The 19612-nt window shown below is 42.5% G+C and overlaps 1 protein-coding gene across 2 annotated transcripts; it reads right to left on the reverse strand.

Moving 5' to 3' along the window:
• Positions 1–3992: 3992 nt before the first annotated feature.
• Positions 3993–19367, reverse strand: LOC143935813 (keratin, type I cytoskeletal 19-like). 2 transcript variants are annotated; one of them, XM_077459924.1, is made up of 8 exons: positions 18662–19367; positions 15734–15816; positions 13886–14042; positions 13197–13358; positions 12303–12428; positions 10152–10372; positions 7117–7181; positions 3993–4194 (listed from the first exon to the last, which is right to left on the reverse strand). In XM_077459924.1, the coding sequence occupies exons 1-8, from the start codon at positions 19277–19279 to the stop codon at positions 4175–4177; spliced, it is 1452 nt and encodes a 483-aa protein (XP_077316050.1). In that variant the 5' UTR covers positions 19280–19367; the 3' UTR covers positions 3993–4174. The 2 variants fall into 2 exon arrangements, with proteins under 2 accessions (XP_077316050.1, XP_077316048.1); XM_077459922.1 differs by having other exon boundaries at positions 3993–4197; positions 18662–19366.
• Between the last annotated feature and the right edge of the window lie 245 nt (positions 19368–19612).

The following is a 19612-nucleotide window of genomic DNA, read 5'->3' on the forward strand; positions in this document are numbered from 1 at the left end:
AAGGGCGTAAATTTTTGAGTTCACTTCTCACTACCTATTACAGTTTTGAAGGCCATAAAATGCCAAGATGGCACAAAACCCCCACAAATGACCCCATTTTAGAAAGTAGACACCCCAAGCTATTTGCTGAGAGGCATGTTGAGTTCATGGAATATTTTATATTTTGCCACAAGTTGCGGGAAAATTACAAACTTTTTTTTTTTTTTTTTTTTTTTAACAAAGTTGTCACTAAATGATATATTGCTCATGCATGCCATGGGCATATGTGAAATGACACCCCAAAATAAATTCTGCTGCTTCTCCTGAGTACGAGGATACCACATATGTGGGACTTTTTGGGAGCCTAGCCGCGTACGGGGCCCCGAAAACCAAGCACCGCCTTCAGGCTTTCTAAGGGCGTAAATTTTTGAGTTCACTTCTCACTACCTATTACAGTTTTGAAGGCCATAAAATGCCAAGATGGCACAAAACCCCCACAAATGACCCCATTTTAGAAAGTAGACACCCCAAGCTATTTGCTGAGAGGCATGTTGAGTCCATGGAATATTTTATATTTTGCCACAAGTTGCGGGAAAATTACAAACTTTTTTTTTTTTTCACAAAGTTGTCACTAAATGATATATTGCTCACGCATGCCATGGGCATATGTGAAATGACACCCCAAAATAAATTCTGCTGCTTCTCCTGAGTATGGGGATACCACATATGTGGGACTTTTTGGGAGCCTAGCCGCGTACGGGGCCCCGAAAACCAAGCACCGCCTTCAGGCTTTCTAAGGGCGTTACAGTTTTGAAGGCCATAAAATGCCAAGATGGCACAAACCCCCCCCAAATGACCCCATTTTGGAAAGTAGACACCCCTAAATTTAGGGGTACACTAGTGAGACTAGGTAATAAATGGCGGGTGCCCTGAAACTATAAAAAAATAACTAACCAACCAGCGTCACCTGTAACAGTTATATGGTGATCACTGGTGAAAGGGTTAACTAGGGGGCAATTAGGGGGCTTTATGCGGTAGTATATGGGGGTCCCTGGCGCTATAAAAAGCTGCAGCGAACCTAAATACCTACCTGCCTAACTAGCGTCACCTGTGACACTAATACAGCGATCAGAAAAACGATCGCTTATTAGGCTGGGTTCACACTGGAGCGATGCGGGAACGCCACGAATGCGCGGCGGGTTCCCGCATCGCATGCCTCCCGGCGGCAGTTCACACTGCCCTATGCGAACTGCTGGGAGTGTCAGTGAAATGTTACTGACACCCCCAGATCAGTTCGCATATCGCAGTGCGATCTGCAAACTCGGATCGCATGGTGTGAACACCCATGCGATCCGATTCTGCTGCGGGCCAAAAAAAGGGTCCTGTGCGAATTTGCGGCGGGTGCGGCGGGTGCGGCGGGTGCGGCGAATGGCTGAACTCGAATCGCACAGAGATCGGATGTGATTTGCACTGCAGTGCGGTGCGAATCACATTCGTTCTCATAAACCGCTGCAATGTGAACCCAGCCTTAGTGACACTGGCGACGGGGGGTGATCACGGGGTTAAACCTTTATTGGGGGGGTTAGGGGGGTACATTAGAACTAAAGGGGGCTAACTCTAACTGCCCTAACAGTTATTACAGTCACAAATGACACCAATGCAAAAAAAAAAAAAAAAAAATGACATTGGTGTCACTGTGACTGGGGGGCAGGGGTAATTGGGGGGGTAAAGGGGGGTAAAGGGGGGGTGTGAGTGTGCCTGGCATGTTCTACTGTGTGTGTAGAGTGTTGGTGCAACTTACTGATCCGCTCTCCTCCGTGTCGGAACGAAAAATACCGACACGGAGGAGAGAATACATCACTTCCTCTCCTGTGTTTACATTACAGGAGAGGAAGTGATGTCACCGGGGATTTCTATTCGTCGGGAGCGATCGCGAGGGGGTGGCCATGAATGAATGGCCGTCCCCTCGTCCGGGATCGCTCCCGTACGAATACCGACCGCCGCAGGCACCGGGCGGGGGCCCGATCGGCCCCCCGACCCGCGGGAGGCAAGGAACGTACATGTATGTCCTTATGCCTGCCCGTGCCATTGTACCGACGTACATCGGCGTGCGGCGGTCGGCAACTGGTTAAAGTGTATGTGCAGCCCAAATCTTTTTTTTTTGTTTTGTTTTATTTTGGATAGAAAAAAGTTAGTTATTTATACATTTGTTGCTATCTGTGTCCTATAAGGGAGACTTCCCTATTACCTTGTGTTACAGAGACTCAGCAGCAGCTGAGAGGATATATCCAAAGCAAATTCCCCTCTTAAAGTGATCATAAAGTGCCTTGAAAAAGTATTCATACCCCTTGAAATGTTCCACATTTTGTCATGTTACAACCAAAAACGTAAATGTATTTTATTGGGATTTTATGTGATAGACCAACACAAAGTGGCACATAATTGTGAAGTGGAAGGAAAATGCTAAATGGTTTTCAAAGTTTTTTTTTACAAATAAATATATGAAAAGTGTGGTGTGCATTTGTATTGCAAATACCCAGGTATTAACCACTTCTGGACCGAGCCTCTTTTTGAGATTTGTTGTTTACTAGTTAAAATCTTTTTTTTTGCTAGAAAATTACCGTATTTTAAATCAGGGGAAAATCACGGGTGCATGTTATACACTGATCCTCCGATTTCTGCGCGATTTTTGGGCTCTGAGCGGCTTTCAGCCGCCTTCGGCCCTTCTCACGGCTTTCGGCCACCTTCGGCCCTTCTCGGTAAACCGCAGAGAAGGGCTGAGAGCGGCCGAAACCCGCCAAGTGTGGCTGAAAGCCGAGTACGGCCGAAAGTGGCGAAAAGCCGCCGAGAACTACCGGCCGCCGCCGAGATACACAGGACATCTCGTCGGCGCCATTTTTAAAAATAAAAGCTGACATTATCACTGAGGGGACAACAATGCACAAGGCTGCAATGACGGACAGGCTGCATGACAAGGCTGTAATGACGGACAGGCTGCATGACAAGGCTGTAATGACAGACAGGCTGCATGACGGACAGGCTGCATGAGAAGGCTGCAATGATGGACAGGCTGCATGACAAGGCTGCAATGATGGGCAGGCTGCATGACAAGGCTGCAAATGACACCGACAAGGCTTCAGATGGACACTGATAAGGGTGCATTGATGGGCATTTAAATGTAAGTTTATTTTCCTTAAATTTCGCTCCTAAAAGTTTTTTTCCTTAAAATTCCCTCCTAAACTTGGGGTGCGTGTTATAGCCGATAAATACGGTACTTAGAACCGCCAAACATTATATATATTTTTTCAGACATCCTAGAGAATAAAATGACGGTCATTGCAATACTTTATTTATTTACACCGTATTGTATTTATTCACACCGTATTTGCCCAGCGGTCTTACACAGTGGCAGTGTTTGATGGCACACTGGCAGCATATGATGGGCACTCTGGCAGCATTTAATGGACGCACTGGCAGCATATGATGGGCACACTGGAAGAATTTGATGGGCACAGTGGCAGCATTTGATGGGCACAGTGGCAGCGTTTGAGGGCACATTGGCAGCGTTTGATGTGCACAGTGGCTTTAATTGACGGCACAGTGGCAGCGTTTGATGGGCACAGTGGCAGTGTTTGGACACAGTGCAGCGTTTGATGGGCACAGTGGCAGCGTTTGATGGCACAGTGGCAGCGTTTGGGCACAGTGGCTGCGTTTGATGGGCACAATGGCTTTAATTGACAGCACAGTGGCAAGGTTTGAGGGCACAGTGGCAGCGTTTGATAGGCACAGTAACAGCGTTTGATGGGCACAGTGGCTGCAATTGATGGCACATTGGCTGCATTTGAAGGCACAGTGGCAGTGTTTAATGGCACAATAGCAGCGTTTGATGGGCACAGTGGCAGCGTTTGATGGCACAGTGGCTTCAATTGATGATTTTTTGCTCCCCCCCAAAAAATTTTTTTTATTATTCTCTTGGTATATATTATTCTCTAGATAAATATACAAGACAAGGATAATTTGCAACAGACAAAAAGTTTATTGAACACCAAAGAAGTCAGAGAAACACCATGTAATGATTCTCCTTGTAAATCAAGGAACTTTGCAGGAAGACTGAAAGCGGTCAGTAGAAAGGTAAGATGCAGTATACAACAGGCTGTATTGAAGTGCCATATCTTTGATGGTTGCGTGCTTCGGTCTAAGGTTTTCTTGTAGATGCTGCTGTAAGTAAACGTTATAATTTAGTTCCTCAATATATAGTACATGTATATAAAGATACAGGCTATCAACATGTCTTTTAAACCTCAAGAAGCTTGGCATAAGTAAAGTATTGTATACAGTACAATATACTATTTCAGCTTGTAGGCAGGTTGCCTACTGTGAGCTAGTTTGCATGGCTGCCCTATCCAGTGGGAAGGGGTTAATGTCTCTTGCCACCAGGCATGTACTGGCCATTGAGACTACAGGGAGTTTCCCGGTGGGCCGATGGCTCAATGGGCCGGTTTCAGTGACAAAATAATGGTGGCGCGGCTTGCCCTCAACTTCACACAGTGATGTGAGAAAGATGAGAAAAATACAGAGGAGAATAAGTGAAATAATAAAAGAGGTTAGTGAGGACTCCTTATGTTATGCTACTTATGTTTTTTTTCACAATTCCGTATAGTTTTTTTGTGCTTGTTTGCAAAATTAAAGTGGGTTGGTCTGGATGAAGTCCAGGGCCAAATTTTTGTCCCAGTCCAGCCCTGCTTGCCACCTCCCTGGTATATATTTGCTGGCCTATTTTGGGTCCAAACTACTGGCCTTATGTCTTTATAAACAGGGACATAAGAGAAAAGGTTAGGTTGGCTGAGCCGTGCGTTCCAAAGAGCTGCTGCTGGAGCAGAAGACTCCAACTCTTTGGGACACCAGCATCTGGGATATCGCCAATATAGATTTTTTCCTATATTCCACCTTTGCATGAATGCCGGGGCAGCCACAGTTAGGGTTAGATAGGAGACACACTTTTGCCTGGGTCTGTAAACCACTATTGGGTGTGAGGGACGCAACTACAATAGGTTGACTCAGGAAGACAAGAAAGAGGAAGTAGTTGCCATGGGTAACCAAGGTGACAAACACACTAAAAGCAACCAACCGCTAGGCACGGTGCCTGGTTAGGTGGCAGATCCTCTAGTAGTGTGCTTTGGCTCCCTCCCTAGCAGTCCATCTCCCATGGTAACCGGGAGCAGACATGCATTACAGGGATACAAGGCCTGGTCACAAGGTACGAGAAGGAGGAAGTTAATGGACACGCATGAGTTCCACGTTATGTGCAAGGTATGACCCCATTCTGTTACTGGGAGGGAGGTTACAGAGGGAGCTGAACTGTTGGAGTGAGCACAGGCCCTCCTAATGCATAACATACCAGTAGTGTGTAACATGGGGCAAACCCCCCCCCCCTTTAGAGGAACTCTGCATTTCAGCACTAAACACAGTGAGGCTCATTTCAAAGTTGGGTAACTGCATTAATGCTTGACTTTTCACATGACCGCAGTCCCAGCCTGGTCCCGGGCATTAACGAGCATGCTCCACCTGAAGTACACCTCCATGAGCACTGGTGGTGTATGACCCTGCCCATAAGCTTCATGTCCATTTCCAATGGTCCCACTATACTGTAGGCCAGGGGTTCTCAATCTTTTTGATACTAGGGCCTGATAAAGTTTTCCAAAACCTTCCTTGCCCCAATAGTAGAAAAATAACATTTATACTCACACAATAAACGTATGGGAAAACGCTGGGTGTGACTATGGGGGTGAGAGGTGGTAAGGTGTGGGTTAGTGGACTCTGCAGTGGACTTGGTGACCCTGTAGGAGGTTTCTGGAGGGGCTGGGAGACACTGTTGGAGCATGGGGGCACAATGGAGGGCTGGAGGTTCTTCAGCAGGATACGAGGCACCGTGGGAGGTGGGAGGTTGGAGGGCATTCTGAAGGCTGAGGGCTCTCGGGATCTGGGGATATTGTGGGCCACTATGGGAGGTTGGAAGACACTATAAGAGCTAGAAGACAATGTGGGAGGTTAAGGGATGTACAGCTGTCTGAAGTCCAGGAAGAAGGAAGGCCACGATCAAGTGGTTGAGTACTAATGCTTTAGGCTACTTGCACCTGTGCGCCAAGAGCGCTTGGAAGTAAATGTGCACTGATGAAACAGCACTGTTTTACCAGCATTATATGTGCTATTGGCCAGTACTCTTGGTCTTTGAAGGATAACTCAACTTTCATAAAACAATAAAGAAAATAAATAATAATAATTTACTGAAAAGTCCAATGCAATATGGCAACCTGGAAGTGGTTTGTACACCAGAACCCCCCCCCCCCCCACACACACACCCAATCTAATTTCCTCCTTGTATGATTGGCTCACTGATTTTCCCAGAAGTCTGCACTAAGATATAAATCAGTTTTAGGCATCCTCTGCAGTAAGAATTTGCATTTGGTATGATACTTCCCAAAGGTTAAAGACTTCTAAAGGGATGTAGACTGCAACTTTTATCATCAGAACACAGAGAGGGCACACATGATTATAATGAATCAGTCTCTCCTATTCAGAATCAGTCCGCAAAGTACATGACCAATCAAACAGGTATTTCTTCAGAGCAGAAACAGGTTGGAATCTGCAGCATAATGTGTTAACATTTCTGCAATGTATGATCATCGAGTGGGGATTGTTTTTTTTCTCAGCAAAAATTGAGTTACGCTTTAAAGGTCACCATTGGCAATAAGGACTATTTTAGAGCATGCAGGAGTGCTGTTGTGATTCAGGACCGGTTCACACTGGCATTATACGAGGACATGCCCAGTCCCGCACGGTGCACTTTGACAGTCCATTCATTCAAATAGACTTCAAAATGCACTGGACCATGAGAAAAGTAGTACTTGCGATCTGCAATTGTGGTGCATTTGTGGTGCCATTAACAATACATTGGCACCCGCATGCAGATGACAAGGGCAGCGCGTTCACCTGCGGAAACGCAGACAGAACGTGCCTTTCCTGAACCGCATCTGCTGTGAACCGGCCCTCAAGCTAGAAATCAAAAAACAGTAAATCTGCTTTGGATCACAGTGTTATTTTAATCCCTTGGTGATATTTTGATATTACTTTACTTACTTGTGGAAGAATAAGAAGAAGAAGACGTTGATGTAGTGGTCGTACTTGAACCAACACCAGGAATTCTGAGAAAAAAAATAAGGTTGTTTGCACATTTATACAGTAAGTAATTGACCACAAATATAGTAAACTATATTTACCTTCTGTAATTTATTTCACTTATGCCTATGCACATGGCAAATTAAATGGTACTGACAAAATACTATAGCTGCTGACCTTTAAAAAACAGAGAGGGGGGAGGATAGGATTGACACTATAGGGTCTTTTTAGAAAACATTCATTGGACAAGTCTCAGAAACATTCATCCAGACTGCATAAATTGACCCTGTATTTGTTCTAACACCATAACTTCTTATGATAATCAGCTCCATCTAGTGGCTGAAACATTGTATTTTTTTAAAATACCCCAATCAGATAATATACTGCATTTTGACCACTAGGCGGAGCTGATGATCACAGGAAGTCATAGTATTGGCAAAAACACAGCAACATTTGTGCAATCTGACTGATTTTTGTGACATTCGTCCAACAAATGTTTTATAAATTGACCCCTATGTGTTAATAATAAGTGAAGGTCCCAAGAGCCCAAAAAATGCTAATTTGATTACATCTAATTATGATGTATTGCTACAGAATGTGATTAATGACTTTTCATATGAGATATGAATTTGAACATTCATGTAAAATGGTTGCGGATACAATAGTGAAGGGTTATAACCTCTGCCAGTTCATTATTTGGGGTTGGGGTCCCATTAGGAAGATTCTACGTCCTGTCTCAGAGACAAAACAGGAAGCGAGAGGTCCCTCCAAAGGTGGGGAGACATCCATTCCTAGACAGTTGTCACAGGAACAGGTGTCTCTATTGAAAGAAGAGTTCTCTTCAATTCTCTCCTTGGTGACCATTCAGGGTGAATCTGGCTAGTGGGGAAACTCATCGCAATAACAACCTGCCAGGAATTGTAACACTTTCCAGCTCAAAATGATACAAAAACCAAACATTTTAACTATACTGTATATTACATTTTTTTTTTTTTTTTTGCTGTGTGGTTGGATTAATCAATGTATATGTCTTTATCTCACATTTTACTGGTGTTTCTACTGTTCATGTCTAATGTAAACACCTGGTGGTCTTGGCAGTTCTCCTTGTCTCCTCTTCCAATCCAGTGGCAGCTGGTTCTCAATTTTCTTGGGGGGGCGGCCTGTAGCCCCCACCCAGCCAGCCATCCCTCCCACAACCAGCCAACTACCCCCCACCCCTGTCGCTCAAACGATCACCCCTGGCACGTAATTGTTCAATCACTGCTTCAGTTGAGTCCCGGCAGTCACTTCTCCTCCTGGCCAATCAGGACTTAGGACTTGCGGCCAATTGAGTCTTAGGACTCCCAGCCAAGCGGGTCTCAGGACCCGCTTCCTGATTGGCCGGGAGGAGAAAAACAGGAAGACATTAGCAAATATTAATTTGCTAATATCACATAACTTTTTGAAGCCAATCTTGTGCTTCAAAAAAAAAAATAAACATTGAAATCCATGTGTCCGGCGACCTACAAATCCATGCTGATCAGTTTGCTTCCCTGGGTTTGCTGTTTGGAGGTACAGGACACCATACAGAGGCACAGCATGACGGTACCCACCGTAGTCATCTTTGCCAACAAGCAGCCCTCCCATTCCTACCTTATTTATTAACAGTGGCTCTGAGCGGGTGTCAAAACTTCAACCTGCCTACTGAGAATACAGAGAGGCTCTTGCTATGCAGAAAGGGGCCATAGAATAAAAGATCAAAAGAGGTATACATTTAAAAAAATAAAAATAAATCATGAATGTGGTTTTGTTAAAAAAAGTCATCTGCCAGCGACTCCTAATAGCAGTTAGGGCGGCATTATTCCTAATAGCACCTCAAAAGCGGTGCAATTTTGCCATAATTGTCGCGCCGCAAAATCTTACGGTAAACGCGTGGTGTTTAAACTTGTCACCCCAAAAAGGAGCAAAAGCTTGGACTAAAAGCATGCACAGAGCAGCCCATTGGCTGCCCTATGCACACGACGTGGAAACGTGTGTAAATTGCACATTAAAAAAACGCAACAGCAACCACTCTTCTGCTATAGCAGTCTGTAATCCTCTTCCTTATGTCACAAAGTTGGCAATTGAAGTTTCGAAAGGATGGGAGTGCCACACCAGCTTGTATAGACCTGGTAAAAGATTTTTATTTTGTAACATCCAACATGCTCTAGTGGCTCAGAACTCCCCCATCATCGGGGCTAAAAAACAGATAATGTGGGCACTAGGCCTTTTTCCAATCCAAGTGCTTACATTATCTATTTTTTAGCCCTGAAGAAGGGATGCTGAGCCCCAGAAACTCATTGACTGTTACAATAATAATAATAAAAATCTTTAAAAAGGCCTATACAGACTGGTGTGGCGCTCCCATCCTTTCAAAACCTCAATAATCTCCTCTGGGGGTCCAGCGAGGCCCCAAAGATGCTGGTGAGCAGCCTATATCACAAAGATTACAAACTTGGCAATGACATTCTCTGTCTTTCTCTACATTCAAGACTGTCTTTTAATTTAGTCTCTGTTTTATGTCACTAAACTTTGGCATGATCTTTGGTTATAAATTTGATGGAAGTGACAATTAAAAAAGTTAAAAATCAATTCCATTTAAAACCATTGTTTACATTTTTCAAAAATTGAACCACAGCTTCTAATACCACCAGGGACTCCAGTGGTGAAGAATCTCAAACAGAATTTAAAGTTATGACCAAGTATCGGAGCAACTAAAAAGCCAAATGGTTGGGTTACTGTGATCAACTGATTTTCCATAATGCAAAATTGAGAGATAATTGATGAATCCAGCTGCAAGAGTGACACCTTCAATATACAAACTACATCTGGTGGATCATCAAGCCCATGAGTACCCAACCAGAAAGGTGCTTTCGTGAATTATGCAGTTATTACAGACAATGATGTCTATAAGACAATAAGAAAGGCTTTTACAATCCTATGTCATGAGACCAGTACTGTCTGTTCCATCAACTCACTTAAGGTCTTGTCCATCCAGTAGTTCTCTGTATTTGGCGATCTCCTGTTCCAGACGAGACTTGATATCCAGAAGCATCTTGTACTCGCTGCTCTGGTGTTCTAGTTGGTTTCTGAGGTCTGAAATCTCTTCCTCTATGTTAGCTATGAGCTGCTGAATTTGAGCAAGCTGTGCACAGTATCTACCTTCTGTATCAGCCAAGGATGCTTCTAAAGCTGATTTCTGTGTATAACAGAAAAAATTTGTTACGGGGAAGTCAAGGCCCCTGGCAATACATTGTGGACCCGAAATTCTCTTTCAAGCTGATTGCAACCTATTGATCTCTCTAATACAAAATTGGTGTTGACTACAGTGCCATTCACATGCTAGCCAAGCACCCCCCCCCCCCCCCCAAAAAAAACCCACAGTAGATCATGTGATTGCTTTGGGGCATAGTAGTTTAGGCCCTTTATAATTTGGCTTCATTATAACTTAAATCAGAGAGCCATAAAATAACATACATTAATGTACAGTATATAGAGTTGAAGATCATCTGTCATATTCCAATTAAACCATTTCATTTGCTTAACTACTAGTTAAAGTGTATGTCTAATCATTACACAGTTTTACCTCCACGCCTCCCCCTTTCTCCTGTATGTTGTAGCATTATATTTTTTATTGTATCTATAGCAATCTATAATTAGTCCCTGTTATGTCATTAGTGGCCTGCAAAATGTTTGCAGGGGCCACTGTTGGGAGTTCAGTTTCTTATTGACGTAAGCATGCCCCCAGAACTACATCTCTTAAGAGCCCTTGCTCTGCACATAGTGTGTGAGTGGGCTCTTTGAAAACAGCGGATACATATATAGTGGGACAGAAAGAGGATGGGGATAGTAAAAGTTCTGTAGTCCAGTGGTAGTTCTGTAGTCCAGCAGTATGGGCTGGCAATATTCCTAATATTTTCAGTGCAGCAAAGGCACTGTGTTGTCAGCTTAATCAGGAAGTTGGGGGCACACTGGATTTCTGGTGAATCAACTCTTTTTTTTTTATACTTGTAGCATTTTTAAAGGTATAAAACATGGGGAAATGTCTATGTATTGCACAGATATGAACTGATTATGCTTTTTTTTTTTTTTTTAATCTAGCCTTTGTATACATTTTAATGTTTAAAGTAGATGTATAGCCAAAACTTTTTTTACCAAGGTTTTTTTTTTTTTTTGGTTGTCTGTGTAAGCCCTTGTACACACGGTCGGAGATTCCGACGGAATGTGTCCGATCGGACCATTTTGTCGGATATTCCGACTGTGTGTGGTCTCCATCGGACTGTTTCCGTCGGAGTATCCGACGGACCAAGTTTTCCAATCGGACAAAATGCTCCGATCGGACATACTCCGATCATGTGTAGAGAATTCCGATCGGACAAAGTGCCATGCATGCTCAGATCAAATTCCTACACCAAAGCTATTGGCTACTAGCCTGAACGTAGTCCCGTCGTAACGAAATAACGTCATCACGTTCTGAACGATCGGATTTTCCGACAACTTTGTCCGACCGTGTGTATGCAACAGTTTCGGACAAAATCCGTCGGACAAAATCCGACGGATTTGGTTGTCGAAATCTCCGACCGCGTGTACAAGGGCTTACAGTGTGTAAATTTCACATCCTTTCACAGAAATGCAATAAAAATTTAAAGGAGATCTCCCAAAATTAGGTAAAATTCTCTTCTTAGACAGGGGTCCCCGTTGGAACATGGGAACCTCTTTTTTTGGGGGCAACTCTGAGAGTTTGGATTTGCTTTCACATTTTTTCACAGTGACAACGGCCATGGGACAAATAAATGAGCACACAGACGACAATTAGAAACTGACAGAAGGTCTAACCCTTTCCTACTCCAAGAGTAAAAAAAAATGTTTTGACTAGAGATACACTTTAAGAATGCCCTGGTTCTATATATTGGGACTTTTTTAAGATAGACAGCCAAGGAACCTGTCAATGATTTTGCTGTTCTGCTCCATGACACAATTATGATGTTCCTTTAACCCTTTATATATTTATAGTATTAGAGAATTATTTTCGTTTTTTTTTTTTACATTAAACAAGTATTAATTCAGGATTCCCTGAGCTTTAGATGATGGATTAAAGATAAATCAGGGAAGCATACACATATACATACCATGCTAAGCTGAGACTGTAGTTCTATCTCTAAGCTTTGGAGTGTTTGCTTCAGACTTGTAATCTCTGTTTTGGATGTCTGGACCTCTTGGCTTCCAGTAACAACCTGGGTTTGCAGTTCTTTGGCCTGAAACATACAAATATGATTAAATAAGGCGACCCAAAAAAAATAAAATTAAGAGCTATAGTTACAAGAGAACATTAGATGGTTAAAGGAGGACCAATGCTAGGTTGTGCCAAAAACTTCAAATTAGCAAGGTCCATAAAGTGACCTTTAGAAATAAGCGTACTTTTAACCGTTCTTAGCTCCCTTAACATGCATAGGCAAATAAATGTATGTAACCTTTTACCTTTCTGCTACTGTACCCTTAAAGCTCTACTGTGATACCCAGCTGTTTTGGCAATCCAAATATTGACTCTGTGGGGTTTTTTTAACACAAAAAAAATGTAAAAATTAAAAACACTAAAAACCGCTAACTCGCAAAAATGGTAAAAACCACTAATAAATGATATTGCAAAGACTTTAAAAAACGTTGAAAGACTCACTGCAAAGCTACTGGCGTTTTTATAATTTTATTTTAACATCCAGTGTGCATGGAGCCTTAGCAGATTGGACATGCCTGTGTCTAGGCTACAGAGCCATTTTGGAGAGGTACAATTTAGATGCAGGCTCAGGACTGAAATGGAGATAAATGAAACTCACATACAAAACCTATGGAAATTGTACCTTTTTGGCTGGTACCCAAATTAAATCTCTGTCCTGCGAAAGCTACTTTGCAATAGTAGAAAACTGCAAAGGTTGTGGCGGTGGCAAACCAGAGTTAGCGAAAGATGGCACCACATACCTGAAAAAGGTGATGTAAACCATTCAGTTTTTGCAGTTCTTCACCCTTACCTGAGCGAGGAACTGTGCTTCAGCGTTTTGCCGGTATTTATCAGACATCCTTTCATATTCGGCTCTCATATCAGACAGGATCTTGCTAAGATCAATACCTGGAGCTGCGTTCATCTCCACATTTACTGTACCACTGCTTTGGCCATACAATCCCTTCATTTCCTAAAAAAATGACAATTAAGTATTATTATTTCTTTAGTCTGGAGTCATACACTGGTTAAAAGCTCAATTGCATTTTCAGTTTAATAAGCTAATGAAATTCCAGGTACAACAAAACAAAAGATGTGTAAAGTCTACAGTTCATTTTCTTTAAAAATAAAGCCTTCCCTTGCAATCTTGTAGCAGAGAAGGACTCGTGTTCCTTGTGTTAAGCTTTGGACCTCTGCAGAGAGATCACTGCCACACAGAGAGAAAAGGTTCTTCTCTACAAAAAGTTGGATGGGGACATGCCTTTTTACTGAGGCTCTAGTGAATTTCTAATTGGCAGGGGGCAGGCTTTTTTACTCAGGATGTGGCTGCTTTCTAATTTAAAAAAGAAACTTTAAGGCTTTGTGCGCCTTTTGTTTTAATTTACCCGGAATGCATTTGGTTGATTTAAACTGAAAGTACAGTGTTTTAAGGAATCTTAATCTTAATCAATAAACTGGACCATATTACCTAATCTTATACCTAAGTCCTAAACCTCTTACCTCTTCATGGTTCTTCTTCATGTAAGCCAGTTCCTCTGTAAGGCTCTCAATCTGGGCTTCCAGGTCAGACTTAGTCATAGTTAGATCATCCTGGACTCTGCGCAGGCCATTGATGTCAGCCTCCACACTCTGGCGAAGAGCCAATTCATTCTCGTACCTGAAAAAATGAAAATCTTGTGAATAATAACAGAAAACATTGGTATTTTTGTTTTTTTATGTCCTGGTAAGTTAAACCATCTGAGAACTTCTTACATCTCTCAGGGACTCTGTTGGTAGAGTTCTGCATAAGCCTTTCTCAACCTTTGTAACATGGAGGAGCCCTTGAAGGTGGGGGCTTCTTGTTCTGGGGACAACTCTGAGAGTTTGGATTTACCATCACTTTCTTTATTAAGCACGGTCGCAGAATCCGTCGGAATGTGTCTTATTGGACTGTGTCGTCGGATAATCCGACTGTGTGTGGTATGCATCAGACTGATTCCATCCGAATCTCCGTCGGACCCAATTTTCCAACATGTTGGAAATATTTTCCGACCAACTGGTTCGATCGGACATACTCCGATCATGTGTAGAGAATTTTGATCAGACCAAGTGCCAAGCATGCTTAGATCAAATTCCTACATCAAAGCTATTGGCTACTAGTCCCATCGTAACGAAATTACGTCATCACGTTCTGAATGATCGGATTTTTCGACAACTTAGTCCGACCGTGTGTATGCAACAGTTTCGGACAAGATCCGACGGGCAAAATCCGACGGACAAAATCCGACGGATTTGGTTGGCAGAATGTCCGACCGTGTGTACAGTGGCAATGGCCAATAGGATAAACAAAGGGGCAAATCTAACCAATGGCCACACAGACAACAGTAAGAAACCAACAGAAGGTAATCCTTTCCTTCTCCAAAAGTAAAAAAAAAAATATTTTGGCTGGAGATACACGTTAAGAATGACCTGGTTCTATATATTGGGATTCATTTTATGAAAGAGAGCCAAAGAAACTGATAATGATTTTGCTGTTGTCCACCATGATATGATTATGATGCACTTGCACCTGTATGTATACTGTAGTATTAGCGAATTATTATATTATTTGTGATTCCTGGGTCTTTTAATGATGGATTAAAGGTAAATAAGGAAGCACACACATATACATACGATGCTGAGCTGAGACTGTAGTTCTAACTACCTGAGAACTTCATAAATCGCTGAGGGACTCTGTTGATAGAGCTCTGCATAAGCTCTAGTTCAGCCTTTCCCAACCTTTTTAACATGGAGGAACCCTTGAAATAACTTTCCAGGCTCAGGGAACCCCTACTAATAATTTCTATATCAAAAATTCACAGTTAATTAGTGTACATTAGAGTGAGGGCCACTGAAAAGAATTCTCCTTATATTTGTGGTCATTGGGAAGACCCCCCCCCCCCCCACAGATAGCTAAAAAGACATTGATCATAATGGTTACTCATTTGAGATGGAGAAGTTGCTCACTGCTCAAGGAACCCTTAACAACCTCTGGGGGAACCATAAGGGAGGAACCCTGGTTGAGAAAGGATGTTCTACTGTATATACTTGAGGTTGCCATTATGAGGTGTTCCCACTCTCCTTAATTATTTTATATTATAGAAAAAACAACACAAGCTGAGGAAACATGCTAACATTGGCAGGAACACCTAAAACTAAAACAGTAACAGAGTCAGGAATTATGGCATATTCAAAACATACAAGAATCAAGTAAGAGATTTAGCCCACCAGAAGTCAGCCTTAACTATAATATCACCATTGGGTACACTGAGACATTAAAGGACACATAAAGTCTGTATGCTTTGGCAGTGATACACTTCATTCACTTACTTCAGTCTGAAGTCATCAGTGGTGAGTCTAGTGTTATCAATATCCAGGAGCACTTTGTTATTTTCTTTAGTGGCAGCAAAGATCTGTAGGTCAAAACCACACAAAAGGGATTAAGAGGGACAAAATAGGTTGTAAAAATTTTCTTTAATTAGTAAAGCTGAACACTGGTCAAAAAAGTAACTTTTTGGGCACAAAGCACCAGTCACATAAGTTACCTCTAATAAATTATCAGCTGTTCTGTTGCATTCTGGTAACTGTCAGACCCCTTTCACACTGAGGGCGTTTTGCAGGCACTATAGCGTTAGAAATAGTGCCTGCAATCCGCCCTTAAACTGCTGCTCCATTCACTCCAGTGTGAAAGCCCGAGGGCTTTCACACTAAAGCGGTGCGCTGGCAGGACGTCAGGAAAAGTCCTGCCAGCAGCTACTTTGGAGCAGTGAAGGAGCGGCGTGTTTACCGCTCCTCCACCGCTGCTCCCCTTGGAAATCAATAGGGCAGCGCTGCCTTACCGCTGGTAAAACACAGCTGTTGCAGTGTATTGCGGGCGGTTTTAACCCTTTCTCACCGCTAGCGGGGGGTAAAAGGGCCCCGCTAGTCGCCGAAATGCGCTGCAAATCTGACTGGAAAAGCCACTAAAAATATTGGCATTTTACCACCGATGCTATGGGAGGCGCAGTGTGAAATCCATCTAAATATCTTCCCTCCAGTGACATCAGAAACTCCCCACAGCAGTGTTGTGAAGGACTTGCATTGTTCACCCTCCACTTTCTGTTCCCTCATCCATTACACAAAAAAAACTGGTATCCCCCCAAGTTGTTCTGTGAATGGAGAAGGGTTGGACAAATAAAAGGTTATCCCTTCATCCATTCACAGAACACCATGCACTCTAGGAAAGGAATACTAGCATTTGTGTGAATGGATGAGGGCACGGGAAAGGGAGGGTGAATGGTGAAAGTCCGTTACAGTCCTTGCTCTTAATTCCTGCAGTGTCAGAAGATCTGAGCTGTGGGGAGTATTCAGCACTGTGCCGCTGCAAAGAGAGGCACAGGATCTGTAGGAGGAGTTCTGTCTTCCTCTCTGCTGACAAGTGCTGAGATGGGTGGGGACAGAAACAAGTCTTTCTGCGGCTGCACAAAGAAGCATAGGATTTGGAGGAGGAATTCTGTCCTCCTCTCTGCTGCTGACTGCTGACCCAAGGTAGAAGCAGAGACGAGAGGGGTGTCGCTGCTGCAGGATAGGTGCAAGGACCATCTGAAATGGCCTGACTGGCCTAGTGTTTGATACATGGGCACTAGGTGCTTTGGATTGAGACAAATGTACACTATAGAAGGATATGCTTTGTTGTTCATCTTCATTTTAAAGGTTTACAACCACTTTAACGGCAGTTGCGTGATGTAGTTTATTGCATACTAACAGTAGAGTACAATTCATTTTATGTAACATCAAACAAAATGTATGAAAATACAGAGGCATTTGTAGGACACAAATGTGTTTTTCGTTAAAAGGACAACTCAAAAAAAGATGATTTGCTGTAATCTGCATTTTCCAATCATGTTTCCTTTTTTTTCAAAGTAGAGCATTCAGGGCAATGAAAGCTGGTTTCTGATTGGCTGATATGGTTTATGTGAGTTTGGCATAGAAATAAATGACTGTCCTTTATTTCTGTTACATTTAGAACACAGAGTAATATTTCCTAATTCTGCAGAGCGCCATTATGTTACATAATAATATAAATGTGCATAAATTATGCCTAAACTTGTACCCCACAAGGCATGGTTTTCTCAACAAGCTCATTAGCATTCATTATGATGTTTTATAGCCGTCATGAGAATCTGCATTCCAGTGTAACTAAATCTTTACAACTAAACAACTACATTTTACAGACCCATTCAACTGGTTGTTAGTTGTTACATTTAACCAAAATAACGTTTAAAATCACTAGCTAAGAATATGAACAACTGTACATGCTTGTAAAGCAAGACCAACGGCAGAGGCATTTGATGAGTTAAATTAATATTCTTATTCGTTATATCTTTATCACAGAATATCGTCAGATGACATTAGGGAATTGCTTGTGATTGATTACTCATTTTTTGCTAGTGGCTTGTACTGACTAATAGTAATATGGTTAAAACAAGATGATATGGGTCTTCTCACTGATACAGTCACATAATACAGAGGTGCGTTCACAGTGACCATTGACCATAGTGATTGACCAGTTTGCTGAAGGAGAGGAAATCAACAGATTCCTCCATCCACAATAATTTTCCATCCAGATCAGTTCATTTTTAAGTCGACTTTGTCAAGCCAGGGCCACCCTCACCTTGAATTTCGACTGATTCAACAGGAATTGGCTTAAATTCAAGCCGTGTATAGCTAGCTTTAGGGGTGTCTCACAAGTCTTGAGATAATACGTGTTATCTATCTATCTATCTATCTATCTATCTATCTATCTATCTATCATCTGTACGTCATTTCATTTATGTTCTTTCTGAGTTCTGTTGAAAGCTAGAGATGTGAGACTGTTAATCGCCCAGAGCAATTAGATTCAAAGTAATAATTATGTCATGAAATATAGAGCAGTGTTGGCTGAAAAGGAATTTAACATGTTCTCTGCCACCTGAAGAACAGACTTTGCTTAGACTGGTAAACTATACCTGTTCATAGCTAGATCAGGTGCCATTTGAGAAGTATGGAGGAAAATTGTTCAGTGTTGGTTACATAGTTTAGTCATCAAAGGACGTGCGTTATAAAGTACTATTCTTGGCAGCATACACAGAGGTACACCATCAAGAAAAGTGAGGTAATAAACTTTTATGATTATTTATGCCTTTACAGACTTATTTCCAAATGGAAAATGTTTTGATTGAGCTCTTTGTTGTTGAGGTCTGTCTTCATATGCTTTAAAAAGTAAATTGAAAGGCTTACCTTGTCACGAAGATCCTGAATGGTCTTGAAATATTGGCTGTAATCAGCAGCTTTACTAACAGGACTTTGCTTTTCATACCATTCTCGAATCTTTTTCTCCAATTCAGCATTGGAATCCTCCAAGCTTTGTACTTTGCCCAAATAGTTGGCCAAGCGGTCATTTAAGTTCTGCATGGTTTGCTTTTCATTGGTAGCAAGGAGGCCTTCACCAAATCCTCCTCCCTGGTTAAATCCATATCCACCACCAAATGCACCACCAGCTCCACCAAAACCAGCACCTGCTCCTCCACCAAAGCCAGCTCTTGCTCCTCCACCAAAGCCAGCTCCTGCTCCTCCTGCTCCTCCACCAAAGCCAGCGCCTGCTCCTCCACCAAAGCCAGCTCCTGCTCCTCCATCAAAACCAGCACCGCCACCATATCCATACCCTGCAAAACCACCATCATAACCAGCACCTAAATCACCAACTTGGCAGTAACCTACGTTGCCACCATAAGCTCCCCCTGCTCCACTAGGAGCATATTTGGAAAAAGAAACAGAGGTCCTGGATGCTGGACCTTTGGCACCACCTAGGGACCCAGTAGATGTCCTGTAGGACGATGATGAGGAGTACAAAGCCATGACTGCAAGCTCTAAGTAATCTTAAGCCAAAGCAAAGGAATTGATGACTAACACAGCCTGTTCTAGCACAGCAGACTAACGTTATGAACCCCACTAGTCTCCTTATAAATCCTTTTCCATGGGTGTCAACTTTCAAAACCTAATTAATATTCACTACGTGGCTGCCAAGAGTGTCATATATGCCAATAATGAATTGATTGGACATGTGTTTTTTTGTGTTTTTTTTTTTTCTATCTTGGATACTGTTGACACACAATTTTCAAAAGCATATTTTTTTTTCTTTTGTTTTTGTTCGCAAACCTATAATTTAGACTGGGAGGATGCCTGGATATA

This window comes from Lithobates pipiens, unplaced genomic scaffold, assembly GCF_037356315.1.
Source record: "Lithobates pipiens isolate NorthernLeopardFrog02 unplaced genomic scaffold, aLitPip1_a1.2 Scaffold_28, whole genome shotgun sequence".
Classification (NCBI taxonomy): Eukaryota; Metazoa; Chordata; class Amphibia; order Anura; family Ranidae; genus Lithobates; species Lithobates pipiens.

Coding starts and splice junctions, on each gene's coding strand:
- LOC143935813 (XM_077459922.1), bottom strand. CDS start 19,279: ATGGCTTTGTACTCCTCATCATCGTCCTACAGGACATCTACTGGGTCC. Junction 12,429..13,196: donor AAGCACAGTTCCTCGCTCAG/GTAAGGGTGAAG, acceptor TGTATGTTTCAG/GCCAAAGAACTGCAAACCCA. Junction 7,182..10,151: donor CTGGATGGACAAGACCTTAA/GTGAGTTGATGG, acceptor TTTTTTTCTCAG/AATTCCTGGTGTTGGTTCAA.